At 45.9% G+C, this 23,484-nt stretch overlaps 1 protein-coding gene across 4 annotated transcripts in view; it reads left to right on the plus strand.

Annotated features, from left to right (window-relative positions):
• RUBCN (rubicon autophagy regulator) overlaps positions 1-23,484 on the plus strand; it is a 56,363-nt gene that overhangs the window by 23,533 nt on the left and 9,346 nt on the right. For 2 of the 4 annotated variants that reach the window (XM_010381217.2, XM_030936688.1), the window contains 9 exons: positions 2,177-2,260; positions 2,649-2,808; positions 3,711-3,817; positions 5,499-5,655; positions 6,255-6,788; positions 10,329-10,424; positions 11,387-11,502; positions 12,531-12,738; positions 13,330-13,431. In XM_010381217.2, coding sequence (XP_010379519.1) covers positions 2,177-2,260; positions 2,649-2,808; positions 3,711-3,817; positions 5,499-5,655; positions 6,255-6,788; positions 10,329-10,424; positions 11,387-11,502; positions 12,531-12,738; positions 13,330-13,431 — 1,564 coding nt within the window. Of the gene's footprint in view, positions 1-2,176; positions 2,261-2,648; positions 2,809-3,695; positions 3,818-5,498; positions 5,656-6,254; positions 6,789-10,328; positions 10,425-11,386; positions 11,503-12,530; positions 12,739-13,329; positions 13,432-16,008; positions 16,084-23,484 lie in introns of all 4 variants that reach the window. The other 2 variants (XM_030936690.1, XM_010381216.2) reach the window with 2 other exon arrangements.

The raw sequence follows: 23,484 nt of genomic DNA on the forward strand, positions 1-23,484 counted from the left end.
ATAGCCTCTTTTCTGGTGCTTAGAAATGTGGAGACATTTAGGCCCTGAGACTGCTCAGCTGAACAGAAATGAGAGGGGTCCCCCTTTTGCCACCATCAAGAAGAAACCAGTTCTTGACAACATAGATGGTCCAATTAAAAAAAAATCAATAATAATAAAAAAGACCTTTGTGGGTTTTTTTCTGAATATGTAGGTGATACATTTTCTTTGTTGAAAATTCAGAAAATACCAAAAAGACCTTAGAAGAAAGTAAATATCACCCGTAATCCCAACACTAAGCGATAGTAACCACTCTAACATTGAGGTGTATTTTCTGCTTTTTTCTATGTTTTGTGTGTTTTTTTTTAAATATTAAGGTTGTACTATATATATCACTCTATAACTTTAAAAGTATTTAATTTTTGAACACTGTATTTTACATAGCTAGGTAATAAAAAAGTATAAAACTGTATACAGTGAAAAGTCTTGCTCCCTTCTGATCACATAAAAAGCTACTGTTTACTAGTTTCCTTACAGATAATTTTCTTTTTAATTATAAAAAATTTTTTTAGAGACAGGGTCTCACTATATTGCCCAGGCTGGTCTCAAGCTCCTGCCTTCAGGCAGCCTCCCACCGTGGCTCCCAGGGTGCTGGGATTACAGGCGTGAGCCACTATGCCCTGCCCTTCCAGAGAATTTTTATGCTTATAAAAGCAATTACCAATTATTTTCTTTGCTGTACCTGGAACTTTTTAAATATAAATAATAGCATACTGTAGTAACTATTCTGTATCTTGCCTTTTTCACTTAATATATTTTGTAATTCATCCGAAATCATTACATAAAGAGCTTCTTCATTCTTTCTTACAGTTGTCATTTTATAATATTCCATTGTATGTATGTACCATCACTTATTTAGCCAGTCCCCTGGTGAATGGATATTTAGATTGTTTCCAATCATTTGCTGTTAGTAACAGTGCTCGTGTGTAGATCATTTTGCCCTTTACTGTAGGATAAATTCCTAGAAGTCTTAGATTAAAGAACATGTGCCTTTGAATTTTGATAGCTATTGCTAAATTGTTCTCCAGGAAGTTATGTGATATAACTTGAGGCTCGGGGTTTGAGACCAGCCTGGCCAACATGGTCTTTAGTTGAGACAGCCCATCTCTACTAAATATACAAAAATTAGCCAGGCGTAGTGTCGTGTGCCTGTAGTTCTAGCTATTTGGGAGGCTGAGGCATGAGAATCGCTTCAACCTGGGAGGTGGAGGTTGCAGTGAACTGAGATCGCGCCACTGCACTCCAGCCTGGGCGACAGAGTGACTCTGTCTCAAAAAAGAAAAAGAGGCCGGGCGCGGTGGCTCAAGCCTGTAATCCCAGCACTTTGGGAGGACGAGACGGGCGGATCACGAGGTCAGGAGATCGAGACCATCCTGGCTAACACGGTGAAACCCCGTCTCTACTAAAAATACAAAAAACTAGCCGGGCGAGGTGGCGGGCGCCTGTAGTCCCAGCTACTTGGGAGGCTGAGGCAGGAGAATGGTGTAAACCCGGGAGGCGGAGCTTGCAGTGAGCTGAGATCCGGCCACTGCACTCCAGCCTGGGCGACAGAGCAAGACTCCGTCTCAAAAAAAGAAAAAAAAAAGAAAAAGAAAACATTATTTTTACTGTATACCTTGTATATCATACGCATGTTACCTGTTCAAAAGAATGATTAAAATCATTTTTAACAATTATTCTTTAAAAGGGTAAACGTATGTCAAGTGTATGCATTTCTTTTTTCTTTCTTTTTTTTTTTTTTTTTTCCCTGAGATAGGGTCTCACTCTGTTGCCCAGGCAGGAGTGCAGTGGGACGGTCGTGGCTCACTGCAGCTTTGACTTCCCAGGCTCAAGTGATTCTCCCATCTCAGCTTCCTGAGTAGCTGGGACTAAGGCATGTCCCACCACTCGGAGTAAGCTGTAAATTGTTTGTAGAGATGGGCCAGTCTACCTGGACCCAAGCAATCCTCCTGAAGTGCTGAGTTACAGGTTTGAGCCACCACCCCGGCCTCTGTATGTATGCCTTTGATTGCTGCTAAGAGCCTTTGATGAGGCAAGGGAAGGCTGTGTTCCTTTTCCTGCCTTTGAACGCCAGCCCTGGAACTGGGTCTAGTCCGGAATGGCCGTGATTTGCTCATTGCGCGTGTTCCCTTCGCAGGCGTGCCGCCACCAGACCGATTACTGGCAGTTTGTGAAGGACATCCGGTGGCTCAGTCCCCACTCAGCCCTTCACGTGGAGAAGGTAAGAGTGAGAGCAGAGCGGCTGTGCTGGCAGAGCTGTGGGTCTTCACTGTTTGAGGCTCTGTCAGAAGAATCTTCTAGACTCTAAGGAGGGAATATGTCAAGTTGCCTATCAACTGAGGAAAGGAAATTAATTATCCCTGTAGGGACCAACTTCATTTGCTTAAAAAAACACATGCAAACCCATTGGTCCAGGCCGCTTTTTCTCCTCTGGGGAAGGAATAGAAAAGTTTTGTTATTTTCAAAAAAGCCTGCATACATGGGACCCAGGGTGAAGCTTTTCACAGCGTTTCCCTTAACTGTCTCAATTTAGTTCTCAGGTCATTAGGCCTCAATCTTGCCGTACCTACCAGGATGTATGTTTTGACTCATACCCCTTTGCTTCCCAGTTCATCAGCTTGCACGAGAACGGCCAGAGCAGTGCTGATGGTGTGAGTGAACGTGCTGTTGCCGAGTTGTGGCTGCAGCACAGCCTGCAATACCACTGCCTCTCAGCCCAGCTCCGGCCTCTGCTCGGGGATAGACAGTATATCAGAAAATTCTACACAGGTAGGTGGAGGCCACTTAGGATTGTCGTCTGTGCTTCCTCATTGTCGCCCACCTCACTATTCCTCTATCGCTCTAGTACCAGGGCCTTCTATTTTTCTTTCTTTCTTTGAGACAGAGTCTCGCTCTGTTGCCCAGGCTAGAGTGCAGTGGCTCAATCTCGGCTCACTGCAACCTCCGCCTCCCGGGTTCAAGCGATTCTCCTGCCTCAGCCTCCCAAGTAGCTGGGATTACTGGCATCTGCCACCACGCCCAGCTCATTTTGTATTTTTAGTAGAGATGGGGTTTCTCCATGTTGGTCAGCAGGTCTTGAACTCCCGACCTCAGGTGATTCGCCCGCCTCAGCCTCCCAAAGTGCTGGGATTACAGGCGTGAGCCACCACGCCCGGCAGGGCCTCCTATTTTTCACTTGATGCCATAGGGATTCTACTCAGAAACATATCCAGACTTACCTCTTACCTCCCAAGTAAGACACAATTCAACTTTATGTTAAGGTCATCCCCTACAGCCACACAGAGACAAACCAGTAAGAATAGCCACCGTTTACCAGGAGTTTCCTGCGTGCCCGTCACTGCTGTCCAGTATCTTCACTGCAGCCCTGAGAGTTGGGCATTGGTGCTACTGTTTCTAGTCCACAGGGCTCCAGAAGGTTAAGCGACTTGGCCAAAGTCACTCAGAGCCAGGATTCAAATCTGGATTTTTCTGACTTTGAAGCCTCTTGTCCTGGCCACTTTGCTGTACTCCACGTTCTTTAGCCTCTTCTCTACTTTGTTTCTGATTTCCCTTCACCCTACAGTGGCAGGACTCCTCCCAGTTCCTCCTTACCTCTCCCTTTCTCCTTCCTCGAGCTTCTCTCAAGACCTCGCTGTTGGGTTCTATCACTGTGGTAGCTTTTCTCTCCCCAGATGCTGCTTTCCTGCTAAGTGATGCTCACGTCACAGCCATGCTCCAGTGCCTGGAAGCAGTGGAACAGAACAACCCCCGCCTCCTGGCTCAGATAGATGCATCCATGGTAAAGGAGACAAGGGATTATCCATGTCTGTGCTGGGTCCCTGGACCTCATCGTGATGGAACCCTCTACAGCAAACTGGTTTTTTACTTAGCCATTTTTGTGAGCTGAAAGGCTTTCATTTTTTTTTTTTTTAGAGGCAGAGTCTTGCTCTGTCGCCCAGGCTGGAGTGCAGTGGCACGATCTCGGCTCACTGCAATCTCCACCTCCTGGGTTCAGGCGATTCTCGTGCCTCAGCCTCCCGAGTAGCTGGGACTACAGGCGCCCGCCACCCCCGCCACCCACCCATTTTTTTGTATTTTTAGCAGAGACAGGGTTTCACCATGTTGGCCAGGATGGTCTCGATCTCCTGACCTCATGATCCTCCCGCCTCGGCCTCCCAAAGTGCTGGGATTCCAGGCGTGAGCCACTGCGCCCGGCTGGCTTTCATTTAAAATGCTTGGAGAAGGGGAGGTACCGTTAAGTACTTACTGAAGTAGAAAGTCTGAGCTTAGGTATTGTGCTTAGTAGACCTAAGCTGGGGAGTGGGGAGGTCGATTTTGTTAAATCGGTGGTATCTTTTGACAAAGGATACCACGCCTTGACAGAGATCCGGGGAAAGAGGGATGGTTCTGAATTGGGCGGGGTTTAGGGTCAGACCTGGCATAGCTTAATGTTATATGGGGTCAGTTTTTTCATGTTTTTTTCTTTGATGTAAAGAAAATTTTATAGTACAAAGAAAATCTGTTGCCTAAAATTAACTTATCCCATGACTAATACTCCAGTCAGTGCCTTAGCTAGAATGGAATCAGAGTCCCTACTTCTTAGAGAAGAGAATCCCCTGTCTCTCCAGATTCTTTTAATTTTGTTTTTTGTTTTTGTTTTGTTTTGATTTGCTTTTTGAGACAGAGTCTTACTTTGTCACCCAGGCTAGAGTGCAGTGGCATGATCTCAGCTCACTGCAACCTCTGCCTCCTGGGTTCAAGTGTTTCTCCTGTCTCAGCCTCCCGAGTAGCTGGGATTACAGGTCTGCACCACCACACCGGCTAATTTTTGTATTTTTAGTAGAGACGGGGTTTCACCATGTTGGCCAGGTTGGTCTTGAACTCCTGACGTCAAGTGATCCACCTGCCTCGGCCTCCCAAAGTGCTGGGATTACAGGCGTGAGGCACTGCGCCCGGCCTGATTCTTTTAATTTTGATTGTTGGTTACTATCCATTGAATACTTTCTTTGTGTCAGGCATGGTGCTGTGTATGATACATGGATCATCTCATTGAATCTTCGTAACTCTGTGAAGTGGACATTGATCTCATTTTATAAAGGAGGCTGCTGAGGCACAGAGTAGATATGTGGTCCAGAGTTTAGATCAAATAGCTGACAAGTGTCAGGGCCTTGATTTGAACCCTAGTCTGTCTGCCTTCTGATTCCACATACATAATCTTAAGCACTTTGTTGTGCTGCCTCTGTAATAAAGCACTCCTGGTTTAACACCTGGAAGGATTCCAGTGCAGAGGCTATGGTTTCACAGTTGTAAATTACATACTATAGTAGAAGGTAGCCTTGCTGTATCTACAGGTCTGGCTAAAGTCCAGGCCTACTGCAAAGGTAGCTTCTACCAGCATTTCTGCAGTACTGCATTGCCCCCACTCTGAGGTCCTCTGTCCTTAACTCTGACACATTCTTTGGTTTTGTTTTGCTTTTTAGTTTGCCAGAAAGCACGAGAGCCCACTCCTGGTGACAAAGAGCCAGAGCCTGACAGCCCTGCCCAGTTCCACATACACCCCTCCAACCAGCTATGCTCAGCATTCCTACTTTGGGTCCTTTTCAAGCCTCCACCAATCCATGCCCAACAATGGCTCAGGTATGGAGACAGGAAAAGTGGTCATTACATTCATCCCCAGCCCTGGAAAGTAAGAAGACTTTGTGGTTGCTCATAGGCTTGGAAAATTGAGCCTTTGGTTGGTACAGTTTTTCTTAATAAGGGACATCTTTACAAGTTATATAGTGACTAGCCTGAAATAATTCAGTAGAATCATGAAGTAACAGAAGGGAGAGATGTTTTTAGATTCCTCTGGGTTTCTAATCCACGTTGCCAAGAAGGCCTTTCAATACTAGCTAACATTCATTGATTGCCAATCATGTACTAGGCTCTGTTGTATTCAGTTTGTACGTGTTATCCCATTTGAGCCTTCAAACAGTCCTCTTACTGCTCATTTTTCAGATGAGGAATGCATACTAATAAGCAATAAAGCCACTGTCTCAGGAGCCCATACTCTTGACTCAGCTGCTTCTAAATAATTTTATACTTTATTTGACTTGCCGTTTCTGAGGTGACATCTTATGTCCTGGGCACCCAGTAACAATAGAAAGTTTGAACCTTAGCTGTAAAGAAGTCCTTCATACATACTGCAGGATTCCACCTCACCCTTGCTCCCCTTACCATTTCCTTTTATATTCTAGAGAGAAGATCTACTTCCTTTTCACTCTCTGGCCCTCCCCGGAAACCTCAAGAAAGCAGAGGGCACATCTCACCAGCAGAGGATCAAACCATCCAAGCCCTCCCAGTTTCAGTCTCTGCACTAGCCAGGGATTCCCCCTTAACCCCAAATGAGATGAGCTCCAGTACTCTGACCAGCCCCATAGAGGCATCGTGGGTCAGCAGCCAGAATGATTCCCCAAGTGATGCCAGTGAGGGGCCTGAGTACCTGGCCATTGGCAACTTGGACCCCCGAGGCCGGACTGCCAGCTGTCAGAGTCACAGCAGCAATGCCGAGAGCAGCAGCTCCAATTTGTTCTCCTCCAGCAGCTCCCAGAAGCCAGATTCTGCTGCCTCTTCCTTAGGGGACCAGGAGGGAGGTGAGGAGAGCCAGCTGTCCAGTGTCCTCCGCAGGTCCAGCTTCTCAGAGGGGCAGACACTCGCCGTCACCAGTGGGGCAAAGAAGAGCCATATTCGCTCCCATTCGGATACCAGCATTGCCTCCAGAGGAGCTCCAGGTAATGAGGAACACCAGCTGCTAGTTAGCAAGATGGCCCTAAATTGAGAGTGAAGAGAGGCCTTGTTATGGGGACTTCTCAGATGGCAGAGAGAGGTGTTCTGTTTCTGACGATATAACATCTTGTTTTGTAATGAAGGAAATTTATAATGAAATACCAAGACTCAGAATCTCTATTTATGTTTGTTTCTTTATACATTGCTAATATTAAATGTTTTCCTGGATTCTTTACCAGTTTAGTAACATCAGACGATAGCGTGACTCATCACAGTTCGAGTTTTCAAAGTATCTCTTGGATCAGGGAAAGTATTAGAGAGCTTTAAAAATAATCCCATTAAGTTCTGTCATTTCCTGTGACGTCTTAGAAGTTTGACCAGGGTGTAATAATATCAGGTGTAATACCAATGTAAGAGGTAGAGAGATACTGGGGTTTCTAATTAAAACAAAGGCGATAGTGAGGGTGGGGTGATGCGACCCAGCAGGTGAGTAGGTGGGGCTAACGGCCGCATCACTGATTCAGACCGAGAGGCAGTCAGATGAGGAGGCCCTGGCCACTGGGACCTCACCAAACACCATCTGAGAGGAGGGGCAGCCTGCACGTGGGAAAGGTGGGGCTCCTTGCTTTTGCCTTCTCCTTGCCATCATCTTGTGGCTTGTGGTATCCGGCAGGCTTTGGTTGGGTTTTGTTTGTGGCAGGATCTCCATAAGAGAAAGTATAGCATGGAGCTTTGTGCTCAAAGCCATTCTGGGTCACAAAAGCCCCAGAAATAAGATATAAAAGTAAAATATAAAAAATTCAGTGACCTGAAAAAAAAAGGATTTTCTTTAGCAACTGGAGATAGCATTGCTTTCTCTGTAATTTCTGGAAAGGTGAGAGCTTAGGCCCTCATCTGAAACCTTCAGAATTACCAACTTTTGTCTTTGTTTTCCCTCAAGAATGTGATTTAAGTTGTTGGAAATCTTGAGGAAAAGAATCTCCAAATCAAAGCCTGTCTTCCCATGAGCTTTCTTAGATGTGAAGATGACTTGGGCTGGACCCTCACTTCACATCTGCTGCTGCAGGCCTGATGTCTGCTGTACTCCAAGCCACTGGCCTTTGAGCATGTAAAACTTTCCCACCCCATTCTTGAATCCATATGGATTCCAGTGGAATCCTGCCTTGGAAAAGGGAGCCAGCGAGAATGTGTGCAGAAGTATCTGAGGAAATATGGGTCACACACAGCTCTTGGACGAGCCATCCGTCCTTCACAACTGGGGCTTCCTCTTGGGAGTTCCATCCCCACTTCTGCTGGGTAAAATTTAGGACACTTTTTTCTCCTCTTTGTTCTCATTGCTCTGTCTGGACTCTCCTCTGCACCTGTCTGACTACCTACAGGAGGTCCCAGGAATATCACCATTATAGTTGAAGATCCCATTGCAGGTTTGGGAATTGGTCCTCCACTTCCTCTTTGCTCTGCTCTGTGACCACCTTTCTTAGTTCAGAACCTTCTTCAGTCTGGTGTCAAATCAAGTCTGGCTAGTCTGATCTTCTTGTGATGCTTGGAACTGTCTATAAAATGATACCAGTTTTTCATATGTGTCTTCTATAAACAATTCCAAACGCCTCGTTCAGTCTCTCAACAGCTTCTGAGAGGCAGAGTCAAGACTTATCAGTTCAGTTTTGGCCAGAGGTGAAACTGAGGCCGCTATTTGTCTGAGGCATCGTGATGAATCAGTGGCAGACTTTTTTCTCTTTTAAAATTTTTTCACTTTTCTTTTTTTCGGTAGAGACAGGGTTTCACCATGTTGCCCAGGTTGGTCTTGAACTCCTGGCTTCAAGTGATCCTCCTGCCTTGGCCTCCCAAGTGCTGGGATTACAGGCTGAGCCACCACACCCGGCCCAGAATTTTTCTTGTAACTGAATACCTCCTATGGATTACTTTATTTTCCTTGAATTAACACCAGAATGTATTTTACCCCTTTCTGTGGTCTCAGATAGACTTGCATGTTTGGTTTTTTCTTTTTTGTTTTTTTGTGTGTGTTTTTTTCCTCTCCTGCAGTTCCGTTTCCTTTTTCTTTCACCTGTTTTCACTTCCCTATAAATCCCTGCACCCCATTCCAGCTATTGCATAGGATTTTTCTTGTGATTTCGGTGTGTTTCCTTGGTGTTCGTGGTGGTGTTCAAACTGAGATTTGTGTTCCATCCTGGGTACCATAATTCATGGAGCTGAACACTGGAATGTGTCTGCAAGGCAGAGGAGTGAGAGGGGGCTGAAATCCGTGGCTTCCTGGAAGTGGGTGAGGCCATTGGGTATGTTAGCTTGGAAAAGAGACGGTTAAGGAGGAATAACGTCTGTAGGACCATCATTTAGAATAGCGTTGTTCCTAAGGAGATGAGAAACTGTAAGAAGGCCGGGATCAAGTGAGTGGAAGGGAATTCTAAGAATTAGTTAAATGACGGCATTAGGAAGAAGTGAACTCAGTAAGAAAAGGCTGGATGGCCACATGTTATGAAGAGGTTAAGGTCGTGGTGGAGTTTGTGTTGTATGCTGTTTGAGAATTCTAAGTCATGGTTTTTTACCAAGGCATCGTGGTGACTACTAGTTTGTCCTCAGTTCCGTAGGAAGGAACAGAGCCCACGGCCAGGACTACCAGAAGTCTTTGAGGCCCAAGAAAAACACAAAATTGTCTCTTTCACAGAGTAGCATTTTTTATGAGAGGAGTAGCTGGCAACTTGGCACCATCTGTAGAGGAAATGGGTTAGATGCAGCTCAGTCATTCATTCTCCCACAGCATCCTGCTCATTTTCAAGCACCCACCTGCTTTTTCACCTGTTCTTCCTTCTGTGGTCCTGGAAATGTTGTGTTTCCTTGTGAAGAATATCAGTTTCTCATTCCTGCGAGTCCTGACTGCCACTGTTCTCCCCTCCCAGCTCTCACTCTTCCTGTCCCAAGCATTGTCTGTCTCGCCAGCTTTCCCTCCCTCCCTTCTTCAGTAAGGCCAGGCTGAGCCCCGTAACGGGCCCGCTGCTTATGGGCCTCTCCCTCGACTTCTCCAGCACTGCCCTGATGCTTCTTTTTAGGACACTGCTGAATTTTATTTCCTTAGTGAATGTAAATCTTCTGATGTTACTTTAAAACCTAATGTCAACATGTCAGAAAAGTTTCAATGCACTTGTCTTTGTTTGACCGTCTAAAGACTTTTCTAAATTGGTTTGTCAAGAGGATAGAAATCAGCTAATATTCCTGTGATATTTGGTTAAAAGATGTAAGGAAAGAAAAGCAAATTTCATGAATCCATTTTGATTTGATTCTTTCTCTCCTTTATGTTGCCCCATTGTGGATCACGTTTCTTCTTTTCCACTTAGAATGTACTGACCGGCCATCTCCTTCCCTCCTTGTGTTTCTGTACCCTTGGTCTGTTCCATTGTTGTGCCACCTCTCTCCTGCTTGGGAGGGCTTTGGGAAGGGGTGCAGTTAAATGTTGAAACTCCAAAGTTGGAAATGTGTCTATTGCTCACTTCGTATGTGTGTTTTTACTCGTTGGCGGTCATCGTCATTAGAATCCTGCAATGATAAGGCGAAGTTGAGAGGCCCCTTGCCCTACTCTGCTCAAAGCAGTGAAGTCAGCACACCCAGTTCTCTGTACATGGAGTATGGTGAGTACTACCAAGGCCAGGGCTAAAACTGTATCTTTTCTCTGCTCGCCCCTTGTGCCTGCTAAGCTCTGAGCTTTGGGGTTCATCTCAGCTCTACGGAGGGTACATACTGTTACAGTCTCAGTCGCTCTTTGTCATTTTCAACCCCTGTGCTAGAAATCGCACTGCTCTGCCATTTCTCTTGCTCCTCTCTGACTTCGGGGTCCTACCCGCTCTTACCCGCTGGGTGTTGGCACCAGGCATGTCAGCTGATCCATACGGAATGGCTCTGTGAGTGGATGAGATGGACCTTGAAAAGAGGACTTGGAGTATCTGGGCTTAATAACCAGCAGACAAACTCTACATGCAAATCATGCAGAGGAGGAAGCCATTTGTGTCTTTTCTGACTCGCAGCCCAGAGTTTTCCATTTTTATTTTGTTTTTTCTTTATTATATGGTACGGGGAGAGCATGTTCTCTTTGATTTTAGATGGCAGAAGGATTCTCCCTGTTTATTCCATCATTTTCCAACCAAAAGGCTTAGTGCTCTGGGATTCTAAGAGTACAAGAAAATCTTTTTTCTTTTTTTTTGAGACAGAGTTTTGCCCTTGTTGCCCAGGCTGGAGTGCAGTGCCACGATCTTGGCTCACTGCAACCTCTGCCTCCCGGGTTCAGGCTATTCTCCTGCCTCAGCCTCCCTAGTAGCTGGGATTACAGGTGTGAGCCACCACGCCTGGCTAATTTTTGTATTTTTAGTAGAGATGGGGTTTCACCATGTTGGCCAGGCTGGTCTCGAACTTCTGACCTCAGGTGATCCGCCTGCCTCGGCCTCCCAAAGTGCAATAAATGCTTTTAGAAGGTAGACATCTTCTTCCAACCTCTAATTCCCAGTTACCTGGAAAGACTTGGGAGGATCTTTAATGGTAAAAGCTTAAGACTTCCTGAAGAAGCTTGACTGTTTCATCCACATTCCATTTCCCACAGAAGGTGGTCGGTACCTGTGCTCAGGGGAAGGCATGTTCCGAAGACCATCGGAAGGACAGTCCCTCATCAGCTACCTCTCTGAGCAAGACTTTGGCAGCTGTGCCGACCTGGAAAAGGTGGGAAATTGAGGGCCTCATGAAGAGCTCATGAGTTGGGAGATTGGGTCTGAAGGTCTGTGGTGCCATATGTTCTGATGAGGTCTTGGGTATATAGCAGTGACATGGGTACAGACTACAGTAAAGATAAGTTCACAGTAGAGGGAAGCTCAGCAATTCTGTTTGTGAGGAACTCTGCAGGGAGCATGGGCCCCTCATCGAGTCCCAGATATTAGCGATTTTCTCTTAGAAGCCAGCCTGGGCAGAGAAGCATCAAGTTTGTGTGTGTGTTTTTGTTTTCTTGAGACAAGAGTCTTGCTCTGTCACCTAAGCTAGAGTGCAATGTCACGGTCATGGCCCACTACAGCCTCAAATTCCTGGGCTCGAGCAATCCTCCCGCCTCAGCCTCCCAAGTAGCTGGGACTTACAAGCACGTGCCACCACACCTGGGTATTTTTTTTATTTTTTGTAGAGATGGGTGTCTCCCTGTGTTGCCCAGGCTGGTCTTGAACTCCTGGGCTGGGCCTCCCAGAGTGCTGGGATTAACAGGTGTGCGCCCCTGGGTGTGGCAGCATTGTTTTTGCTGCATGGTTGTGGTTCCCTTGACCCGGGCGCCTTAGGTAAATACTGTTTCCAGAATCAAATTCTATCTTTTGTTCTAAGGCTCAGATAAGCAATAAATGACATCTGTCTAGCATTTTGTAGCCTGCAAAACACTCTTTTCTTGAGACATAACATTTACCTTAATATTTTGTGTACAGGTGTATGATTTTGGGAAAGAACCTGATTGAAATCCTGGGCCTCTTCTCTATCATATTTTTATGTAGAAATGAGACAGGAAGGGACAGGCTTGGCAAAGTAAGAGAGTGAAGAAAACCTGGAATAGGTTTTCCAGCCATCAGCTTTCCTCGTAGTAGAAATGTCCATTTCTCCAGGGTGTTTTTGACAGAAACAGTTCCTATCTTGGAAACTCCCCTTTCCAACATTATAATGAGTATGTCATTCAATACTTCTAACCCTTTGCTTGTTTGCTGCTCCCCTTCCCCCAGGAGAATGCCCACTTCAGCATCTCAGAGTCCTTGATCGCTGCCATCGAGCTAATGAAGTGCAACATGATGAGCCGGTGCCTGGAGGAGGGGGAGGAAGAGGAAGACAGTGACAGAGAGATCCAGGAGCTGAAGCAGAAGATCCGCCTTCGGCGCCAGCAAATCCGCACCAAGAACCTGCTCCCCGTGTACCAGGAGGCTGAGCACGGAAGTCAGTGCAGCGTGTGGACACTGTTCCCACATTCTCCCAGCTTCAGCATAAGGCTTGGTGCCTTATGGCTCTTCCTTTGGGATGTTATACCCAAACCAGTGGTTCCTCTGCTGTCAGAAAGACATTTCTATATAGTCCTACTTTTTTTTTTTTTTAACCATACTAGGAATACTCATCCTAGAGTCTCTCCGTTTCCTACATCAGAAATAGCTCCTTTCCAGACCAGGTGGAGTGGCTCATGCCTGGAATCCCATCACTTTGGGAGGCTGAGGCGGGTGGATCACTTGAGGCCAGGAGTTCGAGACTCTCCTGGCCAACATGGTGAAACCCCAGCTCTAAAAAAAAAATATATATATATATATATGAATAGGTCCCTTCCAAAATAGTTTTCTGATATGAGGAGACCTAAGCACGCTCGTCCCGGATTTGCTTTCCAGATAGTAGTACCTTCTGTTTCCTTGAAACTTTCTAAAGGGAAAGTTTCCATTTCTCTCTGTTGAAGTCATACCAGGTCCCTTTTCTTGTGACACTGGAAGGACAAGAAGACCTCTTTCTGCCCTGTTTATTCCTTTTTGTTTTCAAACATAACAGGCTTTCGGGTCACCTCCAGCAGCTCCCAGTTCAGCTCACGCGATTCGGCACAGCTCTCTGACTCTGGCTCTGCTGATGAGGTTGATGAATTTGAAATCCAAGGTAAGAAGTGACACTTTGTTACAAGGGAACTTTTATTGCCTGTTTCTTTCCATTTAGAATGATAAGCTGCAAAGTTTTTCCTAAGTAGAAGATCTTCATTATGGATTGTTGCTAGCTATTGTAAGGGACAAGCATTCTGCTAAAAACAAAACCCCTTTACAATTTCAGTAGGAAAGAGCACTGAAAGCAGGTGTTCCAGGCAGAGTGGCTGCTGGCTGGTGTCACCCTGATGCTTCCTCCTCAGTGGTATCTTTCTCTTGGGTTCCCACTCTGACTCCTCCTTTCAGCTTGTAGGGCTGGTCCATTCCACTTGGAATTAGAATCCTATTCTCTTGGGTTCCATAACACAACTGAAATTGTTTCAAAGTGTTCAAAAGAGAAAAGGACAAACAGAATCATTGGGGGCAGGGGGACAAAAAAGGAACAAAATCAGGCCTACAAAGTAGAGCTTGAATTTTCTGCCCTTGCAGTGCTCAGTTGCTTAGCACAGGCACAGACTCTTGTTGTTGTTATTGTTGTTGTTGTTGTTGTTGTTGTTGTTGTTGAAGTATCAGCATAGAGGAACAGTGGGGTTCCAGTCTGGGAAGGCAGTTGTGTTAAATCAGGTTAAGGTCCCGTTCCTGCAAGTCATAGATTTCTTCAAGTTCCCATCAGCAAAACAAACACGCACACACAAACAGTTCAGGGACATATGCTCCTCCCTCATGGGTGAGACCAAGAGTGGTTTCCTTACTGCAGTGAATGGTGTCTATAATTCTCTGTTACAACCTTGTGTACATAGACAGAGGTGAACTGTATCTATAATTCTCCATTATAACATTATAATGTGATGACAAATAGATCTTGTGTTGTGTGAGGCTTTGATTTCCTGTTTACACAATCTAGAGAACCCATTCGCCTGCACAGGCCTCCAGATGGAGGAACCACACGTTTGTTCCCTGTTCAGAAACTGTTTTTTCACAAATTTTCCAGGTATTCAGGAAGTCTTCCTTCTATGTTCTCCTTAATGTCTCTGATTTCTATTTGTGACAACAATAGGTAGTCATTAAAACTCCTTTTGTTTGTTTGGTTGGTTGTTTGTATGTGATCCTCCAACTCCTCTCCAATTCTCCACCATCAGCTGGGTGACTTACAGTTTGGTTCTGACACTAACTGCCTGGAGTTAGCACAGATCCTGCAGGCTACAGTCCTGTGAGATTACTTCTGCTTCAGATGCCAGACACAGGTCACCAAGCTACCTGCCCTTCTGCTTGTAGGCTGACTACGAATTCAGAGTTCCCAGTGACCCCTTTTCCCCAGGTGGGATAATTTGCTTGACTGACACCCAGAACTTGGGAAAGCTTAGGGTTATAGCCTGTTGTAAAGGATCCAAACGAGCAGCCACATGAAGAAGTATGTAGGGCCTAGGGAGAGATCACGAGCACAGGAACTCCTCCTGCCCCCATGGTGTCCGGGGGCACCACCCTCCCAGGTGCATTGATGTGTTCGCCATCCAGGAAGCCTGGACATCATTGTTCCAAGTTTTTAATTGACGTTTCATTATATAGGCACCACTGATTAAGTCACCAGCCGTTGGTGATTGAACTCAGTCTTCAGTCCCTCTCCCCTCCCTGGAGGTGATGGGAGAGTAAAAGTTCCAGCCCTCTCATGACGTGGTTGGTTCTTTTGATAGCCCCCACTTGTGAAGCTGTCTAGGGGCCTGCCAGGAGTCTCCTCATTAGCATAAACTCAGGTATGATTGAAAGGGGCTTCTTTTGAATAATAAAAGATATTACTACAATTCAAGAAATTCCAAGAATTTTAGGAATTCTCACCAGGAACTGGAGACAAAGACCAAGTATCTATTTTCTGTTATACCACAGTCTGTGATTGACTTCATCTCCTAATTAAAAAAAAGAAAGAGGGTCTGACCTCGCTCCCAGGATCTGCAGCCAGAAGTTCAGGAGGAGAATAGTGAGGTAAATTCAGATCAGTCCACGTGACAACCACATCTGTTTCCCACAGCAGAGCAGGGATCCGGGAGGCTGTGCAGTCTGTAAGGAGCCTCTCCACAGACAGGCCCAAAGCGCACTCCTGTTAGCAACTGCTGCTGCGGTTGTGGGCCCTGAGGAGATGTTCAATCAACTAATTCTCTAGTCGATTCACAACAGAAATCCTTAAAGGAAAAGACGTTAGGCCAGGGTTTTCCAACCCGTGGGCCAGATCATTCTTTGCCATGAGGGATTGGGCTGTGGACTGTACGATGTTTAGCATCATTCTTCGCCTCTACCCACTAGAGGCTGGTGGTGACCCCTCCCCAGTATGAAGACAATCAGAATTGCCTCCGTCATTGCCTGAGTCACCCGTGGCTGAGAACCACTGCCGTGGGAGGTCCTTGAGGCTGGGCGTGGCATAGGAAGTAGCAATAACTCTCCTCCAAGCTAGAGTGAGCACCTACCCAAGGATGTAAGTTCCTAAACGCCATTTCATGTCTGGGAGTAAATGGCAAGTTTTGATTCCAGGAACACATGGTAAAGAATATTAGTTTATTTCCTGCTGGAATACTAAAGGGCCCCTTTTGTCATCATTATTACACAGATGGTAGTGAAGGATCTAACCTGACTCACATATCAAAGAACGGACTGTCAGTGTCACTGGCCTCGATGTTCTCAGGTAGCCGACCTTGCAAGCGTGGATGTGCTCGTAGACGCATGTGTGTGAATGTTGCACCAGCTTTTTCGTATAGACTTAATCACGTGATAACTGTGAAGGTTACGAGGACTGGGGGGGCTGGAGAACTAGTTGGAAGAAACTGGAGCTGAGCCAGAACACCAAGCCAGGAGCAATTCAGATACTCACCGATTCTCCCTCATGTGGCCCCGACAATCTTCCTCATCAAGTTTGTCCTTGGTGACCCCTTCCCTACGGTGGTAAACTGAGGTTTAGTGGCCATTGTGACTGATGGAGGTAGTGCAGTTTAGAAAGGAAGAGTTAGATGAAGAATTTTAGTTCAAACCTGTCCTAAGCTCCTGCCACACATTCAGACAGCAGAAGGAGGACAGAGTGGTATGAAGCTTAGTGTCTCTTTAGAATTTTGAATTTGCAGAGCCAGTTTTTAGAAAGCCATCTCTTCTGGGGACTTTGTGTACAAGTAGGATTTACTGCAGTAGATGCTTGTTCTTGTTTTGTGATCCAAACAAGTAGGTTTCCTGTAGGTGAGATTAATGGAAAGAAAGTAGTAGTTTTCTGCTCAGAATGACTTTAAAACACAAACACAACAACAAAACTCAGGACTTTTGTATTTTTTTTGAGACGGAGTTTCGCTCTTGTTGCCCAGGCTGGAGTGCAGTGGCACCATCTCAGCTCACTGCAACCTCCGCCTTCCAGTTTCAAGCAATTCTCCTGCCTCAGCCGCCAGAGTGGCTGGGACTACAGGCAGCTGCCACCACGCCCGGCTAATTTTTGTATTTTTAGTAGAGACAGGGTTTCATCATGTTGGCCAGGCTGGTCTCAAACTCCTGACCTCGTGATCTGTCCACCTCGGCCTCCCAACATGCTGGGATTACAGGAGTGAGCCACCACACGTGGCCCAGAACTTTTTATTAAAACTGTTAATATTGTTGGGCACTAGGAATTTGAAATAATTATGTGAGATTAGATCAAGATTTAGAGCAATAAAGACAAATATTACAGGAGCTCCCGTTTTCTCACTCATGTGGAAGCTAAAAAAGTTGATCTCATGGAGGTAGAGAAGAGAGTGATAGTTACAGAGGCTGGGGAAGAGGTGGGTTGGGGCATAAGGAGAGGTTGGTTAGTGGGTTCAACCATACAGTTAGAAGGAGTAAGTTCTTTTTTTTTTTTTTTTGAGACGGAGTCTCGCTCTGTCACCCAGGCTGGAGTGCAGTGGCCGGATCTCAGCTCACTGCAAGCTCCGCCTCCCAGGTTTATGCCATTCTCCTGCCTCAGCCTCCCGAGTAGCTGGGACTACAAGCGCCTGCCACCTCGCCCGGCTAGTTTTTTTGTATTTTTTTAGTAGAGACGGGGTTTCACCATGTTCACCAGGATGGTCTTGATCTCCTGACCTCAGTGATCCGCCTGTCTCGGCCTCCCAAAGTGCTGGGATTACAGGCTTGAGCCACCGCGCCCGGCAGGAGTAAGTTCTAATGTTCAGTAGCACAGTAGTGTGGCTGTGGCTGACATACTGTATATTTCAGAGTAGTCAGAAGAGATCTAAAGTGTTCCCAACACAAAGAAATGATAAATGTTCAATCAGTGGATATTCTAAATACCCTGTTTTGACCATTACACGTTGTATGCATAAAATATCACATGTGCCCTGTCAATATGTACAAATATTATGGTATCAACTTAATGTTTTTAAGATTAGAGAAGTAAAAGTATTAGGCTGCTTTTTTTCCTACTCCTGAACGACTGTCATTGATTCTCACGAATCCTCCCTGCCTGAGGGGGAGTCATCCTGACTCCCTTTCTTCATTGATCTAACCTGAGTCTTCCCTGCCTCAGGAGGAGTTCTCCTGACTCCCTTTCTAACTGGTTTCCTGTGTGTTTAGTCCCAGTCCTTTGTGGGGGCACATGTTGAGTGTCAGCCGCTTCTCCCTCAGAGCATGTCCGATCTGCTCTCACCACCAGGCAGGCCTTGATTTGGTCTTTCTAGCATCCTTCTTTCCCCATTTTGGGGCTTTAAAAAATTTGTATACACATGACAGGTTTTACATTAAGAATGTGAAATGTTTTTCTTTTTCTTTTTCTTTTTCTTTTTTGAGACGGAGTCTTGCTCTGTCGCCCAGGCTGGAGTGCAGTGGCGCAATCTCGGCTCACTGCAAGCTTCGCCACCTGGGTTCACGCCATTCTCCTGCCTCAGCCTCCCAAGTAGCTGGGACTACTGGCGCCCACCACCTCGCCCGGCTAATTTTTTGTATATTTAGTAGAGACGGGGTTTCACCGTGTTAGCCGTGATGGTCTCGATCTTCTGACCTCATGATCTGCCCGCCTCGGCCTCCCAAAGTGCTGGGATTACAGGCGTGAGCCACCACGCCCGGCCGTGAAATGTTTTTCAATTAAAAAGCTGCTTTTTAGGCTGGGCGTAGTGGCTGCTTATGTTGGTAATCCCAGCATGCTGGGAGGCTTGAGGTAGGAGGATTGCTTGAGGCCAGGAGTTGGAGACCAGCCTGAGAAACATAGTGAGATCCCATCTCTACAAAAAAAAAAATATTTCAGAATTAGCTGTGTGTGGTGGTGCATACCTGTAGCCCCAGAGCTCTGGAGGCTGAGGTGGGAGGATTGCTTCATCTGGAAGCAATCCAGGAGGATTGCTCCAGGAGGTCGAGGCTACAGTGAGCCATGATCGTGCCACTGCACTTCATCCTGGGTGACAGAACAAGACCCTGTCTCAAAAAAGAAAAAAAAATTCACCCACTTCAAGTGTACAACTCAATGATTTTTGGTAAATTTACCAAGTTGTGCAGCCATCACCGTAATCCAGCTTGAGGGCATTTTCATCACCCCAGTAGTATCCCTTGGGTCACTTTACGGTGAATTCCTGTCCCCACTTCCAGCCCCACTCAGCTGCTCGTCTTTCTGTCTCTGTAGATGCCTTTTCTGGACACTTGGTATAAATGGAATTATCTGCTATGTGATGCGTCACCTTTTGTGTCTGCCTTCTTTCACGTCGTCTGCTTCTGCTGATGGTGTCTGCCAAGTTGGGTTCGATATCTTTCGTAAGCTCCCAATCTCAGACAGTCTTTTCAACTTCTTTGGATTTCGAGTTTTGTTGTTGTTATTTTTTCCCCCATCTCCACCTTCTTGTATTATAGCTGCATCAATGTTTCTTTATCTTCCTTTCTAGATTCTTCCAGAGTTTTCATCTTCTGCATAGATGTATCTAGTCAGGGTCCAGTCAGGAGACAGAAACTACACAGTAATTTGAATAGGGAAAGTTGAGTAAAAAGAATGATGAACTATAATGTGGGAATCATGGAGTGGGAAACTGGCTCATGAGGAGTAAAGAAGACTCTCAGGAGCACACAGGAGAAACCAGGCGCGGTGGCTCACCTGGGAGCCCAGCACTTTGGGAGGCGGAGGTGGGCAGATCACGAGGTCAGGAGATCGAGACCAGCCTGGTCAACGTGGTGAAACATTTAGTATGTCTGCTAAACATAAAAAAATTAGCTGGGCGTGGTGGTGCACACCTGGAATCTCAGCCACTCTGGAGGCTGAGGCAGGAGAATTGCTTGAACCTGGGAGGTGGAGGTTGCAGTGAGCCAAGATCATGCCACTGTACTCCAGTCTGGGCGACGAGAGTGAAACTTCGTCTCAAAAAAAAAAAAAAGGGTGCGCAGGAGGAGTAGGTAGAGGAGCAGCCACTATCCCCGGGGCTGGGATGGAGCATCTGGGGTGGGAATAGATGTAAAGAAGTGATACAGCCCCAAGGCTGAGATCCAGACCTCCTGGCTCACTGGATGGTGGGGTTCCCTGAAGCCCAGAGCTGCCCTGAGCCGGTGCCGGGTTCCCTGAAGCCCAGAGCTGCCCTGAGCCGGTGCCGGGTTCCCTGAAGCCCAGAGCTGCCCTGAGCTGGTGCCAGGGGACGCTCTCCATGGGGAGGTGGCATGCCAACAACTGTCACCGGGAAACTGTTCTCTGGGGTGCTGAGGGAGCATGCCCATGAGAGGTGCTGTCTCAGAACCCAAGGGTACTGGTGAAGGCGCTTCGTGGGAAGGTGGTAGGCCAGTGGCACTCACTGTAAAGCTCTCCAGGGAAGCTCTCCCGGTGGGTGCTGAGGGGGCTGTTTATGAGGGCATCACTCATGGTACTCTGCTGCAAAGCTGCCCAAGGTGTGCCTCCCCCGGAGCCAGCCTAGAGAAGCAACCAGAACCAGCCAGAGAAACCCGTTCTGCCTCCAGCACCCCTCCAGCATCCTCTACTACAAAACTTCACATCATGTCAGCTGGCAAAGGAGAAATGTTTCTGTGTCCAGCTCCATTATTGCAGAGCAGGCAAAAACAGGGGCAGGTTTGGAGTCGAAAGGCAGTAAATTGATAGCTGGCATAATAGGTAAAGAGGAAAGTTCATGGCTATATTTTCTGACAAGTTTCAAAATTATATCCAATTCAAGGTAATCAGTTGCTTCTCCCTCATCCATTTTTAAATTAAATTTTTTCTCTTTATAAAACAAGAATGCTTTGGGTTCTCCGTTTTGAAATGTTTCCTTTTGAGTCAGCAATTACCGAAAATTTGTTGGATTTGGACTCCCAGATGTGTTGGGTATGACCTTATCTTCTAGAAAGAAAGCTGGATGGAAACCAACGTCAAACCGGCCAGTACGTTCTGAAGTTGACTCTTCTTGTGACTCACTTATTTTGTTTAAAAATGTGCGTAGTTGGCTGGGCACGGTGGCTCACGCCTGTAATCCCAGCACTTTGAGAGGCCGAGACGGGCGGATCACGAGATCAGGAGATCGAGACCATCCTGGCTAACATGGTGAAAGCCCGTCTCTACTAAAAATACAAAAATTAGCCGGGTGTGGTGGCGGCGCCTGTAGTCCCAGCTACACGGGAGGCTGAGGCAGGAGAATGGCATAAACCCAGGAGGCGGAGTTTGCAGTGAGCTGAGATCTCACCACTGCACTCCAGCCTGGGCGACAGAGCGAGACTGTCTCAAAAAAAAAAAAAAAAAAAAATTTGCATAGTTTGCTAAGGTACCAAGGTTTTAGCCAGCTCTTCTCTGATCATTCAGTACCAGTGTCTGGACATGCAGCAAATTCTTCTTCTTATAACTTGTCATTGTTTTTGTTGTTATTTGTTTTTATATTTTTAAACTTTTTTCTGTCAGTAATAATGGCCTTATTCTATTAAGTTGGTGCACAAGTAATGGCAAAAATTGCAATTACTCAACCTAATATCTAATGCATCAGAAGCACCTGAAATCAGTTCTCTTGCAATAACAATACTTGTTTTTGTACCAAAAAAAAATCAATAAAAAGTTTCAGAATTATGTTAAATTCCACTTGGATGGTGAGAGTCTCGGACCTGCTCCTTAAGTGCTCTCACTTGGGACACGTTGAGTCCATCCAGATGGGTAGCTCCCCCTCTCTTCACTCCTCAATTCTCTGGCTTAGACTCGGTCTGCTTTTATCCAGATCTTCAACTAGGGGTTCACCCACATCAACTTAGTGGTCTGCTTGAGCTGACCAGAGAGTGATGAGGCTGCAGCGCGGGCTCAGGACCCACAGAGCTGCGTGGTCCCTGGCTGGGGTCAGGTGTCATGGCCCCTTTAGTGGAGTGTGCTTCTCTCCTCTACTGTGGGCTCAGAGCCTGGCCTCCGAAGCTGGGCGGCCTCTCCACACTCTTGGTGTATTCGTGATTGGCGGGGAAGGGGAAGTCCCTGCATGTACCTCCAACCTCACTTTACCTCTAGTCAAAGAGAGGAAGAAGCGTGTGGCAGTGTCACTGAGTTGTATTTTCTAAAGAGAGAATGATTTTTTTCTCTCAAAGAAAAAAAAATTTCTTCTTTGTGAGGATGAAGAACTGCTAGTTTTATGAAGGCAGTGGTTTCCGTAGAAACTGAATTATCACTGCCTGTTCTTTCTGGCATGTAGTATTTTCTTTAATAGCCTGGCACTAAAATAAGAAAATTGGTTAGCTCCTTACTGAGGGACAGCTAAGTTGTTTTTTTTTTTTTTCTTTTGTGTGACTCCCAAATAGGATGGAATTTGAAATAGCTATTAATTGCTTTTAGCCAATTAATCATTTATTCAGAAAATATTTTCTGAAAACTTTTATGTACAAAGCACTCTGAGGGCTACTAGTGCAAGGCAAGACTTACGTACCACCCAAGGCAGTGTAAGTGTTACCCAAATAAATGTTGCAAACCAAACCGTCTGTGGAGGTCCGGCCTACTGTTGCCTCTACTGTTTTTCTTTTCTCTACCAGCACTAACTAGCTAGAAATAAGACAACTACCAGTGCACTGGGATCTGGATTTTGGTGGCACAAATTCAGCCAGAAAACACGGTATACTTGAACATCTTTGTTGTTAAGTAGGCTGTGTTAATTACCAACAAAAACGTGTTGATGTCTTGTCCTGTGCTTAGAGAACATATGAAAACTTCTGTTACTTCTGTTATCTTACTCATATATGTAGCTTTGAAGACATTAGTTTGTCAGCAATATTATTTGAGTATATGCTTGTATATGAGCCCTGTGTTAAGTATTTTAGAGCCAAGGGAAGAAGGAGACACAATCTTATTTCCTAATAGGGTGATTTTATAATCTAGTTGTCCAGACAAAAATCTGCATACAGAGGAAACATGTGAGGAACAGTAGAGCTACTCATGGCCCAGTGCACAGTGATGCCATACAAGATTCGTGTCCTGAGTGCTCATAGTAGATTGGTCATTGTGTAGGCTTAATTAGGAAAGAAAGGTCTTTTCACTGGGCAGCAAAGGACGTGAGAGAGAGTATTTCTCAGAACAGTCTTGTTTTCATGACTTGGGTAGGCTGTGTCTGCCTTGCTTGAACATAACTGCTGTGTTTCACATTCCCCTCCATCAAAAGTATTTGGGTAGATGAGGTCTCTGAGGTCTCTGGAGGTTCAGGCATATCGTTATTAGAAATCCTCTTCTAAATCCTTTGTCAGAAATACGCTATGGGAGGTCTGCCACAGTTTCCTGTATAATTATGCCTCAGAGATCATGTTGACCATCTTTGTCAAAATGTGTTGGTAACCTGGCATCTCCAAAGAGTTGCAAAGCTATAGAGAAGTTCCTTTTCCTTCATGAAGCTTTTCTAAGGATATACAAGACCTCCAACATTCAGGGGTAAAATGGCAGCAGTGACGAGATGTTAGCAGCAAAGTTCCAAACACTTCTAACGTTCGGGGTGATGGCAACAGTGGTGAAGTATTAGAAGCAAAGTTCCAATGTCACATGGATGTCACGAGAACCTCTGTGATCCAAGTTATGTGTTAGGCACTGAATGTTCTATATCTAAGAACCAGACAAAGTTACCTCCTAAGGGAGCTTATCATTCAAGAAAGGTTAAGATGTGGAGAATGAGGG

The sequence above is a fragment of the Rhinopithecus roxellana genome, chromosome 1 (assembly GCF_007565055.1).
Source record: "Rhinopithecus roxellana isolate Shanxi Qingling chromosome 1, ASM756505v1, whole genome shotgun sequence".
In the NCBI taxonomy this organism is placed as follows: Eukaryota; Metazoa; Chordata; class Mammalia; order Primates; family Cercopithecidae; genus Rhinopithecus; species Rhinopithecus roxellana.